This window comes from Oncorhynchus masou, chromosome 13, assembly GCF_036934945.1.
Source record: "Oncorhynchus masou masou isolate Uvic2021 chromosome 13, UVic_Omas_1.1, whole genome shotgun sequence".
Taxonomy (NCBI): Eukaryota; Metazoa; Chordata; class Actinopteri; order Salmoniformes; family Salmonidae; genus Oncorhynchus; species Oncorhynchus masou.
In genome coordinates, this window is record NC_088224.1 from 47,804,972 (window position 1) to 47,823,633 (window position 18,662).

General features: G+C 43.6%; 1 protein-coding gene across 3 annotated transcripts in view; it reads right to left on the reverse strand.

The window, feature by feature from the left end:
• Window positions 1-18,662, reverse strand: part of col4a4 (collagen, type IV, alpha 4) — a 150,963-nt gene that overhangs the window by 82,964 nt on the left and 49,337 nt on the right. For all 3 annotated transcript variants that reach the window (XM_064984108.1, XM_064984109.1, XM_064984107.1), the window contains exons 10-14: window positions 11,811-11,873; window positions 7,749-7,784; window positions 7,430-7,471; window positions 4,610-4,690; window positions 467-511 (exon numbers count right to left, since the gene is read on the reverse strand). In XM_064984108.1, the coding sequence (XP_064840180.1) occupies window positions 467-511; window positions 4,610-4,690; window positions 7,430-7,471; window positions 7,749-7,784; window positions 11,811-11,873 (267 nt within the window). The remainder of the gene's footprint in view (window positions 1-466; window positions 512-4,609; window positions 4,691-7,429; window positions 7,472-7,748; window positions 7,785-11,810; window positions 11,874-18,662) is intronic.

The following is an 18,662-nucleotide window of genomic DNA, read 5'->3' on the forward strand; positions in this document are numbered from 1 at the left end:
GAGTTCCTTTAAATTGTATTTTTGCATCATCAGTTTGGAAGCCACTGCTCTAGAGAGTTAACGTTTAAACACTGAGGTAATCACTATTGCTCAAGGCACTTTTTAAAAGAAAGATTAAAAAAGCTTTCCAAAGAATCATTCCTGCCTTCCAAAGAATCATCAAAGAACCCTTTCTTCCAAAAACGGTTCTTAGGATGAAAAAAGTTATAGGCAGAACCCTTTGTCTTACAAAGAACCCCCGTCTTCCAAAAATAGTTCTTCAGATGAAAATGGTTCTTGGTCAAACCATCCCTCTGCAAAGAACCCTTTTGGAACCCATTTTTCTAAGAGTGTAGACTACTAAGACTTTAGTGGAAAGAAGAGCAGCCCCAGTGAATCCACAGAGACACCTATACTCATAAGCACATACATACGAATGCACAAAGTAATGATGATAAACAACATTCAGCTGGCTCTGTGTACTCACATCACTTCCCCTGGGTCCACACTCTCCCTTCACACCACTCCTCCCCTGCAATAAAACACAGGCAATCAATAAGAATCAGGAAAGAATATATAGAATAGATACTTTGATGTATATTTTTTAGAACAGAAATTGGTATTCTGGCTATCCCAAAAACCCATACAAACATTGAGAGGCACCGGGTCAGCCACGGTGTAGTCCCCCCGGATGGAGCTAATAATGGGGGGTTAAGTTCCTTTGTCAAGTGCACAAAGGCAGGAGATGGTACCTGGGATCAGAGACCAACAGCCTTCCAACTGCCATTTGAGTTCCAAATAAAATAAAATCACATTTTATTGGTCACATACACATGGTTAGCAGATGTTAATGCGAGTGTAGTGAAATGCTTGTGCTTCTAATTCCGACCATGCAGTAATAACTATCAAGTAATCTAACAATTTCACAACAACTACCTTATACACACAAGTGTAAAGGAATGAATAAGAATATGTACATATGAATATATGGATGAGCGATGGCCGAACGGCATGGGCAAGATGCAGTAGATAGTAGGATGGGAAAAAGAGGTGTTCTCTTGTTCATCAGCTCAGTGTTCAGGCTCTTTGTTCGGCCTGCAAATGATGCCAAAGTACTCTAATCAACTGGGCTAACTGTCAAGTTGAATCATCGCTATTATTAAGAGTCCTATCAAATAAAGTAAAAATGTATTACACAGTTTAGTAGATGGTATGGCGGGTGCAGAAAAATGCGTATGTTCCTATCAATCAATGCAGTAAATGTCCAACAAGCACACAATAATGAAACATTATTAAATGTTAAAAATGTTGTACAGCAGTAGATATGTAATATGTAAATGGTAAGTAATCATTATTAAAGTGACCAGTGTTCAATGACTATGTACGTAAGGCAACCGTCCATCAGTAGCTGGCTAGTGACAGTGACAGAGTTGGGTCCCCAGGTCACCTGGCCGTGCTGCTGCTCCAGTTTCAACTGTTCTGCCTGTGATTATTATTAATTGACCATGCTGGTCATTTATGAACATTTGAACATCTTGGCCATGTTCTGTTATAATCTCCACCTGGCACAGCCAGAAGAGGACTGGCCACCCCTCATAGCCTGGTTCCTCTCTAGGTTTCTTCCTAGGTTTTGACCTTTCTAGGGAGTTTTTCCTCGCCACCGTGCTTCTACACCTGCATTGCTTGCTGTTTGGGGTTTTAGGTTTCTGTACAGCACTTTGTGATATCAGCTGATGTACGAAGGGCTATATAAATAAATTGGATTTGATTTGATTTGGATTTGGTATAGAGTAATGTATATAAATACGAGATGAGTAATGTCGGGTATGTAAACATTATATAAAGTGGCATTGTTTGAAGTGACTAGTGATACATTTATTACATCCAATTTTAATTATTAAAGTGGCTACAGATTTGAGTCAGTATGTTGGCAGCAGCCACTCAATGTTAATGATGGCTGTTTAACAGTCTGATGGCCTTGAGATAGAAGCTGTTTTTCAGTCTCTCGTTCCCAACTTTGATGCACCTGTACTGACCTCGCCTTCTGGATGATAGCGGGGTGAACAGGCAGTGGCTCGGGTGGTTGTTGTCCTTGATGATCTTTATGGCCTTCCTGTGACATCGGATGGTGTAGGTGTCCTGGAGGGCAGGTAGTTTGCACCCGGTGATGCATCGTGCAGACCTCACTACCCTCTGAAGATCCTTACGGTTGTGGGCGGAGCAGTTGCCGTAACAGGCTGTGATACAGCCCGTCAGGATGCTCTCGATTGTGCATCTGTAAAAGTTTGTGAGTGTTTTTGGTGACATGCCAAATTTCTTCAGCCTCCTGAGGTTGAAGAGGTGCTGTTGCGCCTTCTTCACCACGATGTCAGTGTGAGTGGACCATTTCAGTTTGTCCGTGATGTGTACGACGAGGAACTTAAAACTTTCCACCTTCTCCACCACTGTCCTGTCAATGTGGATAGGGTGGTGCTCCCTCTGCTGTTTCCTGAAGTCCACGATAATCTCCTTTGTTTTGTTTTGTTGACGTTGAGTGTGAGGATATTTTCCTGACAGCACACTACTAGGGCCCTCACCTCCTCCCTGTAGGCCGTCTCGTTGTTGTTGGTAATCAAGCCTACCACTTTAGTGTCGTCTGCGAACTTGATGATTGAGTTGGAGGCATGCATGGCCACGCAGTCATGGGTGAACAGGGTGTACAGGAGAGGGCTGAGAACGCACCCTTGTGGGGCCCCAGTGTTGCGGATCAGCGGGTGGAGATGGTTTCCTACCCTCACCACCTGGGGGGCGGCCCGTCAGAAAGTCCAGGACCCAGTTGCACAGGGCAGGGTCGAGACCCAGGCTCTCGAGCTTAATGACGAGTTTGGAGGGTACTTTGGTGTTAAATGCTGAGCTGTAGTCGATTAACAGCATTCTTACATAGGTATTCCTCTTGTCTAGATGGGTTAGGGCAGTGTGCAGTGTGATTGCGATTGCGTCGTTTGTGGACCTATTGGGGCGGTAAGCAAATTGGAGTGGGTCTAGGGTATCAGGTAGGGAGGAAGTGATATGATCCTTGACTAGTCTCTCAAAGCACTTCATGATGACGGAAGTGAGTGCTTCGGGGCGATAGTCGTTTAGCTCAGTTACCTTAGCTTTCTTGGGAACAGGAACAATGGTAGCCCTCTTGAAGCATGTGGGAACAGCATACTGGGATAGGGATTGATTGAATATGTCTGTAAACACACCAGCCAGCTGAGGACGCGGCTAGGGATGCCATCTGGGCCGGCAGCCTTGCGAGGGTTAACACTTTTAAATGTTTTACTCACATTGGCTGCGGTGAAGGAGAGGCCTCAGGTTTTGGTAGTGGAGCGTGTCAGTGTCACTGTATTGTCCTCAAAATGAGCAAAGAAGTTGTTTAGTTTGTCTGGGAGCAAGACATCCGGGTCCGCGACGCGGCTGGTTTTCCTTTTGTAGTCCATGATTGACTGTAGACCCTGCCACATACCTCTCATGTCTGAGCCGTTGAATTGCGACTCAACTTTGTCTCTATACTGACGCTTAACTTGTTTGATTGCCTTGCGCAGGGAATAGCTACACTGCTTGTATTCAGTCATGTTTCTGGTCGCCTTGCCCTGATATAAAGCAGTGTAGCTAAAGCAGCATTAATACATGGTTTCTGGTTGGGGAAGGTTTTAATTGTCGCTGTGGGTACAACGGCGACAATTGTGGGTGGGTGCAACGAATCAGCGTATACATTAATGTTGTTGTTCAACGCAATCCGGGAACATATCCCAGTCCACATGATCGAAGCAATCTTGAAGCGTGGAATCGGATTGGTCGGACCAGCGTTGAACAGACCTGAGCACGGACGTTCCCTGTTTTAGTTTCAGTCTATAGGCTGGGATCAACAAAATGGAGCCGTGGTCAGATTTGCCGAAAGGAGGGCGAGGGAGGGCTTTGTATGCGTCGCGGAAGTTAGAGTAACAATGATCCAGAATTTTTCTAGCCCGGGTCGAGCTGATAATATTTAGGGAGCCTTGTTTTCAGATTAGCCTTGTTAAAATCCCCACCTACAATAAATGCACCCTCAGGGTATGTGGTTTCCAGTTTACATAGTCCAATGAAGTTCTTTCAGGGCCGTCGAGGTGTCTGCTTGGGGGGGGGGGGGATGTACACAATGATTATAATCCCAGAGAATTCTCTTGGTAGATAATGTGGTCGGCATTTGATTGTAAGGAATTCTAGGTCACGTGATCAAAATGACTTGAGTTCCTGTATGTTGTTATGATCACACCGCAACTTGTTAATCATAAGGCATACACCCCCGCCCTTTTTCTTACCATAGAGATGTTTGTTTCTGTTGGCGCGACGCATGAAGAAACCAGGTGGCTGTACCGACTCTGATAACGTATCCCGAGTGAGCCATGTTTCCATGAAACAGAGAATGTTACAATCTCTGATGTCTCTCTGGAAGGCAACCCTTGCTCGGATTTCGTCTACCTTGTTGTTAAGAGACTGGACATTGGCTAGTAGTATACTTGGGAGCGAGTAACTTTCGAGCTGCTGGTAAGCCTCTCTCACCTCTAGAGTACCTGCCACCCCACAGACAACCAATGATAATCAATGTTATAGAAGACATCCTGATCACCTTGCTTCCTTTGATGTAGAAGTCTTCTGGGGGGTCCACAAACTCAAAGGGTCCTGGGGGCCCTTGGGTACCCTGGTCTCCCTATGACACATACACAGGTGAGGTTGTCAGCACATTCTTTACACACAAACTGTATCTATATATACAGTACCAGTCAAAAGATTGGATACACCTACTCATTCAAGGGTTTTTCTTTATTTCTACATTGTAGAATAATAGTGAAGACATCAAAACTATGAAATAACACATATGGAATCATGTAATAACCAAAGTGGTGTTAAACAAATCAAATGATATTGTACATTTGAGATTCTTCAAAGTAGCTACCCTTTTCCTTGATGACAGCTATACACACGCTTGGCATTCTCTCAACCAGCTTCATGAGGTAGTCACCTGGAATGCATTTCAATTAACGGGTGTGCCTTTTTAAAAGTTAATTTATGGAATTTATTTCCTTCTTAATGTGTTCGAGCCAATCAGTTGTGTTGTGACAAGGTACAGGTGGTATACAGAAGATAGCCCTATTTGGTAAAATACTAAGTCCATATAATGGCAAGAACAGCTCAAATAAGCAAAGAGAAACTAAAGTCCATCATTACTTTAAGACATGAATGTCAGTCAATCACGAAAATTTCAAGAACATGGAAAGTTTCTTCAAGTGCAGTCGCATAAACCATCAAACACTGTGACTAAACTGTCGGTCATGAGGACCGCAACAGGAAAGGAAGACCCAGAGTTACCCATAAGTTAATTAGAGTTAACTGCACCTCAAATTGCAGTTCAAATAAAGTAACAGACACATCTCAACATCAACTGTTCAGAGGAGACTGTGTGAATCAGGCCGTCATGGTCAAATTGCTGCAAAGAAACCACTACTAAAGTACACCAATAAGAAGAAGAGACTTGCTTGGGCCAAGAAACAGAAGGAATGGACATTAAGACAGGTGGAAATCTGTCCTTTGGTCTGATGACATTTTTGGTTCCAACCGCATTGTCTTTGTGAGACACAGTGTAGGTGAACGGATTATCGTGGCACATGTGGTTCTCACCGTGAAGCATGGAGGAGGAGGTGTGATGGTGCTTTGCTGGTGACATTGTCTATGATTTATTTATCATTCAAGGCACACTTAACCAGAATGGCTACCACAGCGTTCTGCAGCGATACGCATCCCATCTGGTTTGTGCTTACTCAGAAAAATTAAGAAAAATCCTGGAATGAGTAGGTGTGTCCAAACTTCTGACTGGTACTATATATATATATATATATATATATATATATATATATATATATATATATATATATATATATAAATACAAAAAAACTGTCATGGGTAGCACAAATAAAACATTACAAAATCAACCAGAAAAACAGTTACATTTCTCCACAAATCAGTCCCCAATCAATGCTTTAAATTACCCTGAACAGCACCAGAACATCAAGATGAAATGTATTTTGAATTTTGTTCCAGCAATACGGTGCATTAAAACTAAAAGCAGATTCACCAAGCTCGTGGAGACCCTAGAAACCTCAAAAGTAAACCAATCCTGTGAACGGGTTAGGCAAGGTGTCTATACTTCAACAGCAAAGGTAGATTAGTCAGAAGTTTATGAAGTAGGGCCTTGTCAACAAAAAGGGAGTAATGTAGAGATCTACAGGTCTTTAGCGAAGTCCAGCCAACCTTTTGATATAGGATACAGTGGTGAGTATCAAAACTGTCACCTGTAACAAAATGAAGGGCACTATGGGAGATGGCATCCAAAGGTGTATGAGTATTTACACTTTGATGAATAATATCACCATAATCAAGAACAGATCAAATGATTATACAGTCAATCTACTTCCTAATGCTTAGAGAAAAGTCTGTTTTTATAGAAAAAGGACACTTTAAATATTATCTTCTTAACCAGCTCATCTTTATGTTTTTTAAACGTATTATCCATATCAATCCTAATGCTTAAGTATTTATTTGTGGGAACATGTTCGATTGGAGAACCATCTAATGAGTGAACATTCTTACAAGAGTTTAAAGGGGTTAGGTTAAATGTGGAAGACACATTTCAGTTGAAGGCATTCAGTTGTACAACTGACTAGGTATCCCCCTTTCCCTTTCCCTAAAAACATGTATTTTGTTTTTCCCGTATTATGCACAAGCTTTAAATCAACAAGGGATTCCTGCACAGTTATAAAATCTGACTGTAGTTTTTACGCAGCCACATGAACAGTCGGGGCAATAGCATACATAATAGTATCATCTACATAAAGATGAAGTTTACAATATTTTACAGATTGACCAATGTGTTTATATAAATAGTGACGAGAACAGGTCCCAAAATCAACCCCTGTGGTACACCTTATGTACCTCAAGAAATGTAGACTTAACCCCATCAATCACTATGGCCTGAATTCTGTCACTAAGATAATCATTAAACCATTAACAGGCGTCAGAGCTCAGGCCTATTGACGACAACTTATTAAATTAAATAGCACGAGCAACAGCATCAAACACTTTTGACAGGTTTACAAACAAAGCAGCACATTTCATTTTAGTGACTAAAGCATTGACAAGATCATTAATAACTAAAGTGGTTGCTGTAATAGTGCTATGCCCAGGCCTAAACCATAATTAACATTAAAAATACATTTGCAAAAGTTGTACATTTTCTAAGGATTCAAGAATCTTAGCTAGACAAGAAAGCCTTGAAATGGGGCGATAAGTATTAAGATCACTACTATCCTTGCCCTTATGGATTGGAAGCACAAGAGCTGATTTCCATACTTGACCTGCAGGGGTGTTATGGACACACTTGTGGGTTACTCACTTCATCTCCTTTCTGTCCTGGCAATGATCTTCCTTTCTCTCCCTGGTAAAATGACAGGGAGTGAGGGAGAGGTAGAGGGAGATAAAGAATTAATGAAAGAGAGAGAGTGATTGTGACAGATAAATACAACTAAAGCTAGCCTATGGAGAGGGCCGTGTACTAGTGTTTCATATGATTTAGAATGCTTTCAACATAGGGGAAGTTACTGAATATGCAATTGTGGCATGAAATAATATTAGATTATCCCTTTTCATAGTCTGTAGAGTAAAATGTGTGAAAGTGTAATCGAGCAGGTAGTTAGGTAAAGGTAGGAACATACAGGCGGACCTCTCAGGCCAGGTGAACCAGTTAAACCCTGTGGAAAAACACACAGACATCCTTATGAATAAACATGGTTTTAAACAAATTCAAGGTGATTGTTTGGATGACACTAGAACACACAATACACAAAGAAACAAACTGTAGGCTACGTACGATATGTACCACAAATACAGTATACATTGAACACACACATTCGAGTGAGAAAACACAATGGGTCCCAAATGGCACCCTATTCCTTATATAGTGCACTACAGTGTTTGCACAGCCACACTCAGAACCCAAATCTGATTTTCCATCTATATCCAATTTTTTTTCTGACTGTCCACACTCTGTTTTACATGTGACCCATATCAGATTTGCACATTCAGTTGTAGCACACAGGTGCAATGTTCATTTCCTGTCACTGTTCCTTAACATTTTGGGGTGGTTGTTATTATAACAGAGGGTCATGTGCAAAAAAAACTTCAGAGCACATCTTTTTTTATCTGAGTGTCCAGACAGAAGTTGCATATGGAGGGTAGGGTTTGTACCAGGATTCAGATTCACCTATGCAGGAGTGAAGATATCAGATTCCATTTGTGTTTTTTGTTGTTTACACATTATGGAAAAGATCATATTGGTATAAGATATGAAAATAATTGAAAAATTATCTGAATTAGGCTGCCTGTGTAAACGCAGCCTTAAGCGTCAATGTCAGACGATTTTGCCACTCCTATTTTCCATATTTACATTCTAAGCCTGCAAGAAAGTGTGTGCCCTCAGGCCTGGAGGAAAGCAAAAGTAATTTTGCTACCCAATAATAGTAAAGCCCCCTTTGCTGGCTTAAATAGCCGACGAATCAGCCTGTTACCAACCTTTAGTAAACTTTAGGAAAAAAATGTGTTTGACCAGATAAAATCCTATTTTACAGCAAACAAATTAACAACAGATTTCCAGCACACTTATAGGGAAGGGCATTCAAAATGCAGAGCACTTACACAAATTACTGATGATGCTGCATTTGACATTATCAATCATAGTCTGCTACTGGAAAAACATGTGATATGGCTTTACACCCCCTGCTATATTGTGGATAAGAAGTTACGTCACAATGTGAAAAAAACTGTCTGCATGTTCTTCATAAAGAGGGCAACTGATGCTACTGAGCCAGATGTCTATTTGTCAGAGGAGAGGCTCCAGGTGGTATCTGATTTTAAGTACCTTGGCATCAAACTTGATTCCAACCTCTCTTTTAAAAAGAGATCTTATTTCCAATTAATACAAAATTGTTTGACTACAGAGGTAGCAAAACTGTACTTTAAATCTATGATACTCCCCCACTTATCATACTGCTTGACTAGTTGGGCCGAAGCTTGTTGTACAACATTAAAACCCATTCAGACTGTCTACAAACAGGCTCTCAAAGTGGTTGATAGGAAGTCCAGTAGCCATCATCACTGTTAGATCATCAGAAAGCATGAGCTCCTGAGTTGGAAAAATCTTGTGCAATACACCGATGCATGTCTTGTATTCAAGATCCTAAATGGCCTGGCTCCCCCTCCACTCAGTACTTTTGTTAAACAGAAAACCCAAACATATGGCAGCAGATCCACAAGGTCTGCCATGAGAGGTGACTGTATAGTTCCCTTAAGGAAAAGCATCTTTTGTCAATCTGCTTTCTCTGTGAGACCTTCCCATGTTTGGAATACACTGACACCAGACACACATAACTGTACCACCTATCACACTTTCACAAAAAACATGAAGACATGGCTAAAGGCCAATCAGATTTGTGAACATAATCCCTAGTTGTGATTTGTCGCTTTCCATGTTGTCTGCAGCTTGTGAGGTGTGGAAACACTTTGTTGCTTTTATGTATTTTGTCTTGCGGTTTTTTTGTTGCTTTGTTGCTCTGTCTGCATGTTACATCTTGCTTGTCCTATGTTGCTCTGTGTGTGCTAACTGCTCAATGATTGTCTGTAATTGTTATTTTAATTGTTTTTAATAACCTGCCCAGGGACTGTGGTTGAAAATTAGCTGGCTGGCTAAAACTGGCACTATTACTGAAACGTTGATTAATGTGCACTGTCCCTGTAAAAATACAAATAAACCCAACTCAACTCTAACAGAACACAGAGAGTGTTCATTAATGGAAGCCTCTCCAACTTAGTCTAGGTGGAATCGGGCATTCCCCAGGGCAGCTACCTGGGCCTCTTACTTTTTTCAATCTTTACTAATGAGCAGCCAAGGGCTTTTTAGGTAAAGTCAGTGTGTATATATGTGGATGACTCAACACTATCAGCTACTACAGCGAGTGAAATCACTGCAACAGCAGTCCGTTTCAGAATGGGTGGCAAGAAACAAGTTAGTCCTAAATATTCCAAAATCTAAAAGCATTGTATTTGGGACATATCATACACTAGACCCTAAACCTCAACTATATAAGAAGTGTTGATATGCTGAATGCGACACCCATGCATACCCCACAAGGTCTCTTCACAATTTCCAAGTCAAGTACAGAGTATGGGAGGAGCACATTACTACATAGAGCCATGGCTACATTGAAGTCTATTCCACATCAGGTAACTGATGCAAGCAGTAGAATCAGATAAAAAATAAATAAATAAAAAACACTTTAAGAAACAGTGGGGACTGTGAAGAGATACACACAGGCACAGACACACATACACATGACAAGACACGCTCCCTACACACACGTACACATGGATTTTGTATTGTAGATATGTGATAGTAGAGTAATGGCCTGAGGGAATACACTTAAAGTGTTATGAAATGTAATGCCATGTAATATTTAAATTAGTATATAGCTGCCTTAAAGTAGCTGGACCCCAGGAAGAGTAGCTGCTACCTTGGCAGCAGCTACTGGGGATCCTTAATAAATACAAATACAAAACTAAATACTGTAATGAATAATGTGGAAATTCAGCAAGTTGAGGTGACTAAACTGTTTGGAGTAACCCTAGATTGTAAACTGTCGTGGTCAAAACATGTTGATGCAACAGTAGCTAAGATGGGGAGAAGTCTGCTCATAATAAAGATCTGATCTGCCTTCTTAACAACACTATCAACAAGGTAGGTCCTAGAGCCCCTAGTTTTGTCACTTCTGCTCTACTGTCTGGTCGTGTGGTCTCGTGGTCTCATGCCACAAAGAGGGAACAAATTATAATTGGCTCAGAACAAAGCAGCACGGCATGCTGCCATGCTGCCAGTATGTACACAGTGAACGAACATTAATAACATGCATGTCAATCTCTTATGGTTCAAAGTGGAGGAGAGATTGACTTCATCACTACTTGTTTTTGTAAGAATTATTGACATGTTGAATGTACTGGGCTGTCTGCTTAAACTACTAGCACACAGATCGGACACCCATGCATACCTCATAAGACATGCCACCAGAGGTCTCTTCACAATCCCCAAGTCTTGAACAGACTATGGGATGTGCACAGTATAACATAGAGCCATCGCTACATGGAACTCTATTCTACATCAGGTAACTGATGCAAGCAGTTGAACCAGATTTAAAAAACTGATAAAAATATACCTTATGGAACAACAGGGACTGTGAAGAGACACAAACACAGATACAGACACACGCATACGCATACACATGCTAACACACACACACTCTACACACACGTGCACATGCATTTTGTATTGTAGATATGAGGTATTAGAGTAGTGGCCTGAGGGCACACACTTAATGTGTTGTTAAACGTAATGTAACATTTTAAAATGTACATAAACAGAGTTGTGTAGGTTCCTTTCTAAATGTAATCCATTAGAAATAGAAATAATACATCGTTTCTGAGACGCGATTGTCCGGTGTCCCATTGTGACATAGCTGAAACCACCCTCCCAGAGGACGCACTGCCCAAATTCTCCATCAAAGAGGATCCGGTACGTGTCCTCTATTCATTTGAATATGTTGACAGTTGGAAAAATAGCTTGAGCTGCGCTGAGAATTAGAAATGTATGAAAGGCCAATGGTCCAATATTCTAGAAAACTGCTGTGCGTACGTATACACGTTTTGGACTATGATAGATGCTTTATACTCACATCTGATCCATCCAAACCAACTGGTCCAGTAGGTCCCCTAGGGCCGCTAATGCCTTGGAAGCCCTGTAAAACAAAGAACCCTGCGTCAAACCCTAAAAAACAACCTGGATACATCCACAACCCACAAAGCATCTGAATGAACACATGGGTAGGGTAAGATTCCATGCTTGAAGTGGAATGAAAAAGGTGGTGTTACTAATTTTCATTTTAGTAACAACGTTCATACTTTAGTGCAAATATTCTATAAGAGGTGCAGGTACTCAAGCAGTGTCATGCCCTGGTCTTAGTATTTTGTGTTTTCTTTATTATTTTGGTCAGGCCAGGGTGTGACATGGGTTAATTATGTGGTGTGTTTTGTCTTGTTTTTTTTTGTAGGTATTGGGATTGTGGTATAGTGGGGTTATCTAGAAAAGTCTATGGTTGCCTGAAGTGGTTCTCAATCGGAGGCAGGTGTTTATCGTTGTCTCTGATTGGGAACCATATTTAGGCAGCCATATTCTTTGAGTGTTTGGTGGTGATTGTTCCTGTCTCTGTGTAGTTTCACCAGATAGGCTCAGTCACTTTGGATTTTCTTTTTTTCTTGTATTGGAAGAGAAGAGAACGAGCGCCATTCTCCTTGCGGAGATGGTGCTAAATACATCAACACGGTCGGTCCCTGGGATTGGGCTGGCCAACACAATTCGTTTTGCTTGGAAGGAAAAGGAGTTGGAGCCTTTAGGACAAGAATCTTTTGGAAGGATAATATTGATGGGGATTCTAAAGCTGACGGTGAAGGACGTGTTTTGTTTCCAAGGCAACTCGTTGGAGGGAGCATACGACGTCGCGCTATATACAGAAGAAAAACACAATGATATCCTGGGAAGGGCAAGAGCAGTGGGAGGTGAGAGGCCGATGTGCCACAACGAAATATCAAGCCTGGCGAAGAATAACTTTAGGGTTGTAACTGTCAACATTTACAACCCTTACATTAAGGACGAAGAGGTGAGGGCTTTTCTGGGGAGATACATAGATAACGTCTCATCAGCAAGGCACCTCAAAGACTCCCTTGGGTTTTTGAATGGGTGGAGAGGTTTCCAGGCCCTCCTCAGGGAGGACCCAAAGGGACATGGTGGCTACCTCCATCCTCCTGCTATGTTCTCCCTTGGGGCTGACAGGGGGACGTAGTTTTATGCACGTCAGCCCCCATTTTGCAGGCGCTGTATGGCCTACGGACACATTTTCGCCTCGTGCAGCATGAGAAAATGCAGATTTTGTGGATCTGAGGATCACGAGGCGAGGGATTGTGACAAGCCTAAGACGTGCCATGGGTGTGGCTCGTCAGCACACCTGTGGCGGGGGTGCCCGGCCCGTCAGAGGTCATATGCGTCTGCGGCTGGGGGGGAGCAGGAGCGGGGGATGGGGGAAGAAGAGGAGGGGAAGGAAGCACGCCTCATGACAAGAGTACAAGTCCAGAGGGGAAGGCCACAAGGAAGGAAGAGGAGCAAGAAGCAGCGGATGGAAGAAAGAAGGAAATGGAAGGCACGGGAGTAGGAGAACCAGGAAAAGCGGCGGAAGAAGGCAACTGAGTGGAGGAGCATGAGAGAGAAGAAAGCGAGGGAGGAGTGGTGGAGAAGGAGATGGTGGAAGAGCAAGTGGACTGGGGGGAAAGTGACATGGTGGTAGAGATGAGGGGTATGGTGGAGGAGCTGGCGGGGGGAGGGTGGTATCTCTCCACTGCCGCCATCACCAAAGAAGAGAATGAAGAGGAGGGTGCGATTGGCCGACAGTGAGGGGGAGGGGATGGCCAAGAGAGTGATGGGTGTGGGAGAAACCTCTGGGTTGCTGCTGGTTTCCCCAGGCTCTCAACTTCATTTGGGTGGGGACACACCTAACAAGACTCAGGACTGGGTACAGGAGGATGTGGGGAGTTTTTGTTTGGGGACTCAGCCTCCCCAATTTTTTTCCAAACCAGCTGCAACACTGGGGAGGGAGAGGATTGTGGGGGTAGACCCAGGGTGCAGGGCACCCCGGAGCCAAACACTATTCCTGCATCCTGGGATGGTGTGATGGAGGAAGAGGGGGGAATGTCGGGATTACGGATGGTGTTCTCACCGGTAGATATGGAGCAGGGGAGCATCGGGTGAGTCTCCTGTTTTTGTTTTTTTTCTGTCTGGGTTTAGAATTTGAGGGTATTACATGTTTTATTTTTTTCATGGAGTCTAATTTTACTTTTGTTAGTTTAAATGTAAGGGGTTTAAGAGATATTGTTAAGAGGAGGGCGGTTTTTAGTTATTTGGAGGGTGTGGGGTTTGATTTTTGTTTTTTTACAGGAGTTTCACCTGAGGGATGGAGGGGATGTTAGTAGATTTAAGAGGGAGTGGGACAAGGGGGAGTCGGTTTGGGGTGTAGGGGGGTGCACTCATCGGGGGTAGGGATTTTGTGTGGGCACAGGGAGGTAAAAGTGGAGGATTCTTTTGTGGTAATGCAGGGGAGGGTTATAAGGGTGGATGTCACGATAAGGGATTGTAAATTTAGATTAGTGGTGGTGTATGGGCCACAGGTGGTGGCAGACAGGAGGGAGATGGTGGACTGTCTGACGCCCCTGTGTGTCACAAATAGGAAATTAGTGATAGGGGGGGGATTTTAATACAGATTTAGGAAGAGGGGGGGATAGCAGTGCAGGCGTTATTGCCAGGCTAATGGCTTGCCATGGTCTGGTAGATGGTGGTATGCACACTACTCCGAAAATGGACGGTCCTACATGGCGTAACTCCAGGGGGGTTGAGCGGAGGCTCGATTATATTTTTGTACCCAGGTCTTTGGGTAAGTTGTCTGGGCGGCTGTTGCCTGTTTTCTTTTCGGATCACGACGGGGTGCTCCTGCAGGTGGGGTCGCCAGTCTGCCTCTTTGGTAGGGGGTACTGGAAGCTAGATCGGGATGTGCTGGAGGAGCAGGCTTTTGTTGACGGGTTTTATGGTTTCTTTAGGAGGCTTGAGGGCCTCCGGTCCATGTGCGAGGGGGTGTTAGAGTGGTGGGAACTAGTTAAGGTGAGGATTAGGGCTTTTATAATAGGGTATTGCAAGAGGAAAAAAAGGGAGGAGGGAGGTGGATCGTATCCAAAGGTTAATTGAACTCAAATACGAGGCAGGCAACCTCGGCGGGTCATTTGACTGGGAGAGATCCGCAACCCTAAAGGCGCAGCTCAGGGAGTTGCAGGAGCGGAAGGCTCGAGCTTTCCTGGAGCGTGCGCATAGCGGCTTTCTAGAACATAATGAGACTTGTTCTGCTATGTTCTTTAAGTTGGTTAGGGCAAGACAGAGTAGGAAGGTAATGCATGGTGTTAGGGAAGAAAATGGTAGTATAGTTAGAGAACCAGAGGATATGGTCAGGGTGACAACTGATCATTTCCAAGGTTTATTTAAGGAAAGGGAAATAGATGTAGAGCAGGGAAATGTGTTTTTAGAACACTTGTCCAGGCGGTTGCCGGAGGACATTAGAGAAGTGATGGAGGCCCAGATCTCACTAGAAGAGTTTGAGAGCGCTCTTAGGAGGATGGGAAAAGGGAAGGTGCCTGGGATGGATGGGCTGCCGGCTGAGTTTTATCTCAAGTTTTGGGGTATACTTGGACCAGTGGTCCTCGAAGTCTTGAAGGCCATCCTTGAGACGGGGGTCCCGGGGGGATCAATGGCTGTTGGTGTGCTGTCACTTTTATATAAGAAGGGGGAAGTAACAGACCTTGGCAACTGGTGGCCGTTGACCATGCTGTGTGTAGATTACAAGCTACTTGCAAAGGTTTTAGCAGACCGGTTGCGCACAGCCCTTCCCTACGTCGTTCATGAGGATCAGACGTGCGGGGTAGAGGGCCGCTCTATTAGATGGAACCTACAGTTAATCAGGGACTCCATCACTTGGGTTGAAGATAGAGGACTGCCTTTTATGGTAGCAGCGCTAGATCAGGCGAAAGCCTTCGATCGCGTGAATAGATCCTTTTTATTCAGAGTGTTAGGTCGATTAGGATTTGGGGAGAAGTTTATAGGATGGATTCGTACATTATATGTCGGAGCGGGGTGCCGAGTTAGTGTAAATAGTCACTTGGTTGACATTTTTGACCTCTCGTCTGGGGTCAGGCAGGGGTGCCCACTCTCGGCTCTCCTCTTCGTTCTGTACATGGAGCCTCTGGGGGCTGCCATTAGGGCAGACACAGGGGTGGAAGGTTTGCTGATCCCTGGAAGTGGTGGGCTGCGTGTTAAGATGACGCAGTACGCCGACGACACTTCCTTGCTGTTGTCCAAGGACTCGTGCCTGACAAGGTCCCTTGCCATCTTTGGGTATTTCACCCGAGCGTCGGGAGCAGTTCTGAACCATGCAAAGTCTTCCATCAAGTTTTTCGGAAGATGGCGCGGTAGAACGGATGTGCCTGGGGGGTTCTCTCTCTGTGAGGGGGCCCTGAGGATTCTCGGGGTCCATTTTGAGACCTCCGGCTCAGCGACACTAAACTGGAACATGCGTATCGCAGTGGTACAGAGGAAGCTAGCAATGTGGAAAGCTAGGTATTTGTCTTTTATGGGCAAAGTCCTGGTCCTAAAGGTGGATGTGTTGCCGTCTCTTTTGTTTTTGGCGTACATCTACCCATTGCCGGCTTGTCTGAGGAGGTCTCTAGTGAGGCTTGTGTTTCATTTTATGTGGAGTGGCAGGTGCGAGTGGGTCGCCAGGGCACGCATGATCTGTCCCATCGGGAAGGGAGGTAGGGGGGTACCACATTTCCCCCTCAAGCTGGACACAATTTTTGTTTCTTTCTTGTTAACGGAGCTTGCTCAGCCAGTGATACACCCGTCCGGTTACCTCCTGCGGGTATTTTTCTCGTATCAGGCGAGAAGCATAATGGTGTGGTCTAACACGGGTCCTCGGGCGGAACAGCTGCCATGGCACTTTGGTCATGCGGCCAAGTGGCTGCGTGCGCACCCTGAGGTTGAAGTTGCCCAAGTAGGTTTAGATCATAGGCACCTGTATGAGGAGGTCAGAAAGGCAGGGAGTCCGGCGCCTGTAGTGGGCATCTCGGAAGTGGTCTGGGAGGGAGTGCAGGCGCGGGGTCTGGACAACAGGCTCAAGGACCTGAATTGGTTGAGCCTTCATAAGTGTTTGCCGGTACGTTCCATCTTGTACCGGTATAATTTGGTGCAATCCCCCACCTGTCCAAGATCCTCTTGTGGCAGGGAGGAGACTGTGCGCCATGTCTTTTGGGACTGTGCCTTTGCCGGAGTAGTATGGGCTGGGGCACGGGTGTTGTTAGGTTTGGTAAAGGGGGATTTTGTATTGACGTGGGCCAGGTTAGAGAGGGGTGTAGGGAGAGCGAGAGGGACGGATAGGGACAGGTTTCTGCTCTGGCTTCTCATGAGTCTCTTTAAACGGGGGCTGTGGGAAGCAAGGCAGAACATGGTGAAGACAGGGAGAGATTGGGGGGTGGAAGGGATAGTGAGGAGAGTGGAAGGAGATTTGAGGGGGAGGATGAAGAGGGAGGAGAGGAAGTGGGGGCAGCATGCTGCTCGGGAGAGGTGGAAGGGGGTTTAGGGCTGGGTGTCATTTAGATTTGTAAGAGGATAGATTAGGGACGGGGAGATAGGGAAAGATATTTTGTAGGGTGATGGGGAGGGAAGATGCTCCCCTGAGGTTTTGTTTGGGGTTTATGTTTAGTTTAATTCAAAATACCATTATTTGAGTATGTATGTAAATTATGAGTTGTAAAGAATGAATGGTATTGAAGATAATAAAATAATTGTAAAAAAATAAATAAAAAAATAAGGCTGTTTAGGTTTTCATGTTACGTTTCTTGTTTTGTTAGTTTGTTCATGTGTAGTTTCTTTATTAAAGAACCATGAATCAAAATAACCATGCTGCATTTTGGTCCGCCTCTCCTTCACCGCAAGAAAACCGTAACAAGCAGGAAGGCAAGGCAAACTCGTTTTCACGATTTCTGGTATATCATCAAATAAATCCATCACAGCGTGTTTTTGGACTCATTCAGAAGTTTTGACTTGACTTAGAAAAATACTCTTGGAAATACTCTTTAATATTGAAAGTACCATTTATATTCATAAACATAAGTTTAAAATTATGCTGTTGCTGCTTCCTGTTCACAATAACTTTTTATTAAAAGCCCAATGTCAAAACACCATTTTGAGGTGTACAAATCAATGTTCATAATATGCAGTAATAGTTTGTACTATATTGACAACTTTAACATAAAATGTACTACCTACATATACAGATGTAGGATCTTAATTTGATCACTTTTGCTGCTGACACTTTTCCTGCAAAGAAGAAAATGCAAACTTGTTGTGTATTTGAATTTAAAAAAGGCTTCTAAAGTGTGTAATTTCAACTAAAAATGTAGCAACCCCTACATTAAAGTAAATGTATTATAATCCACAGAATAAATCAAATTTACTGTTGCTGCAGGATTATTTTCCTGCTTTAGAAAACTGGCATGTACATGTGCCACAATAGTAATCATATTACTTTTATTACTTCTATTTTATTAGCTTAACGTTAGCTTAACCGTCCCGTGGGGGGACACCGATCCTGCAGAGGCTTTAGATTACATTTTGGGCAAAAAGGCAAACTCCTCTCTGTCATTCATTGAATCAGATGCCTCAATTATCACAAAACCCACTGATATTGCCGACGACTTTAATTATTTTTTTCATTGGCAAGATCAGCAAACTTAGGCATGACATGCCAGCAACAAACACTGACACTGCACATCCAAGTATATTTGACCAAATAATGAAAGACAAGCATTGTAATTTTGAATTCTGTAGAAGTGAGTGTAGAAGAGCCACCGGGGTCTGACAACTTGGATGGAAAATTACTGAG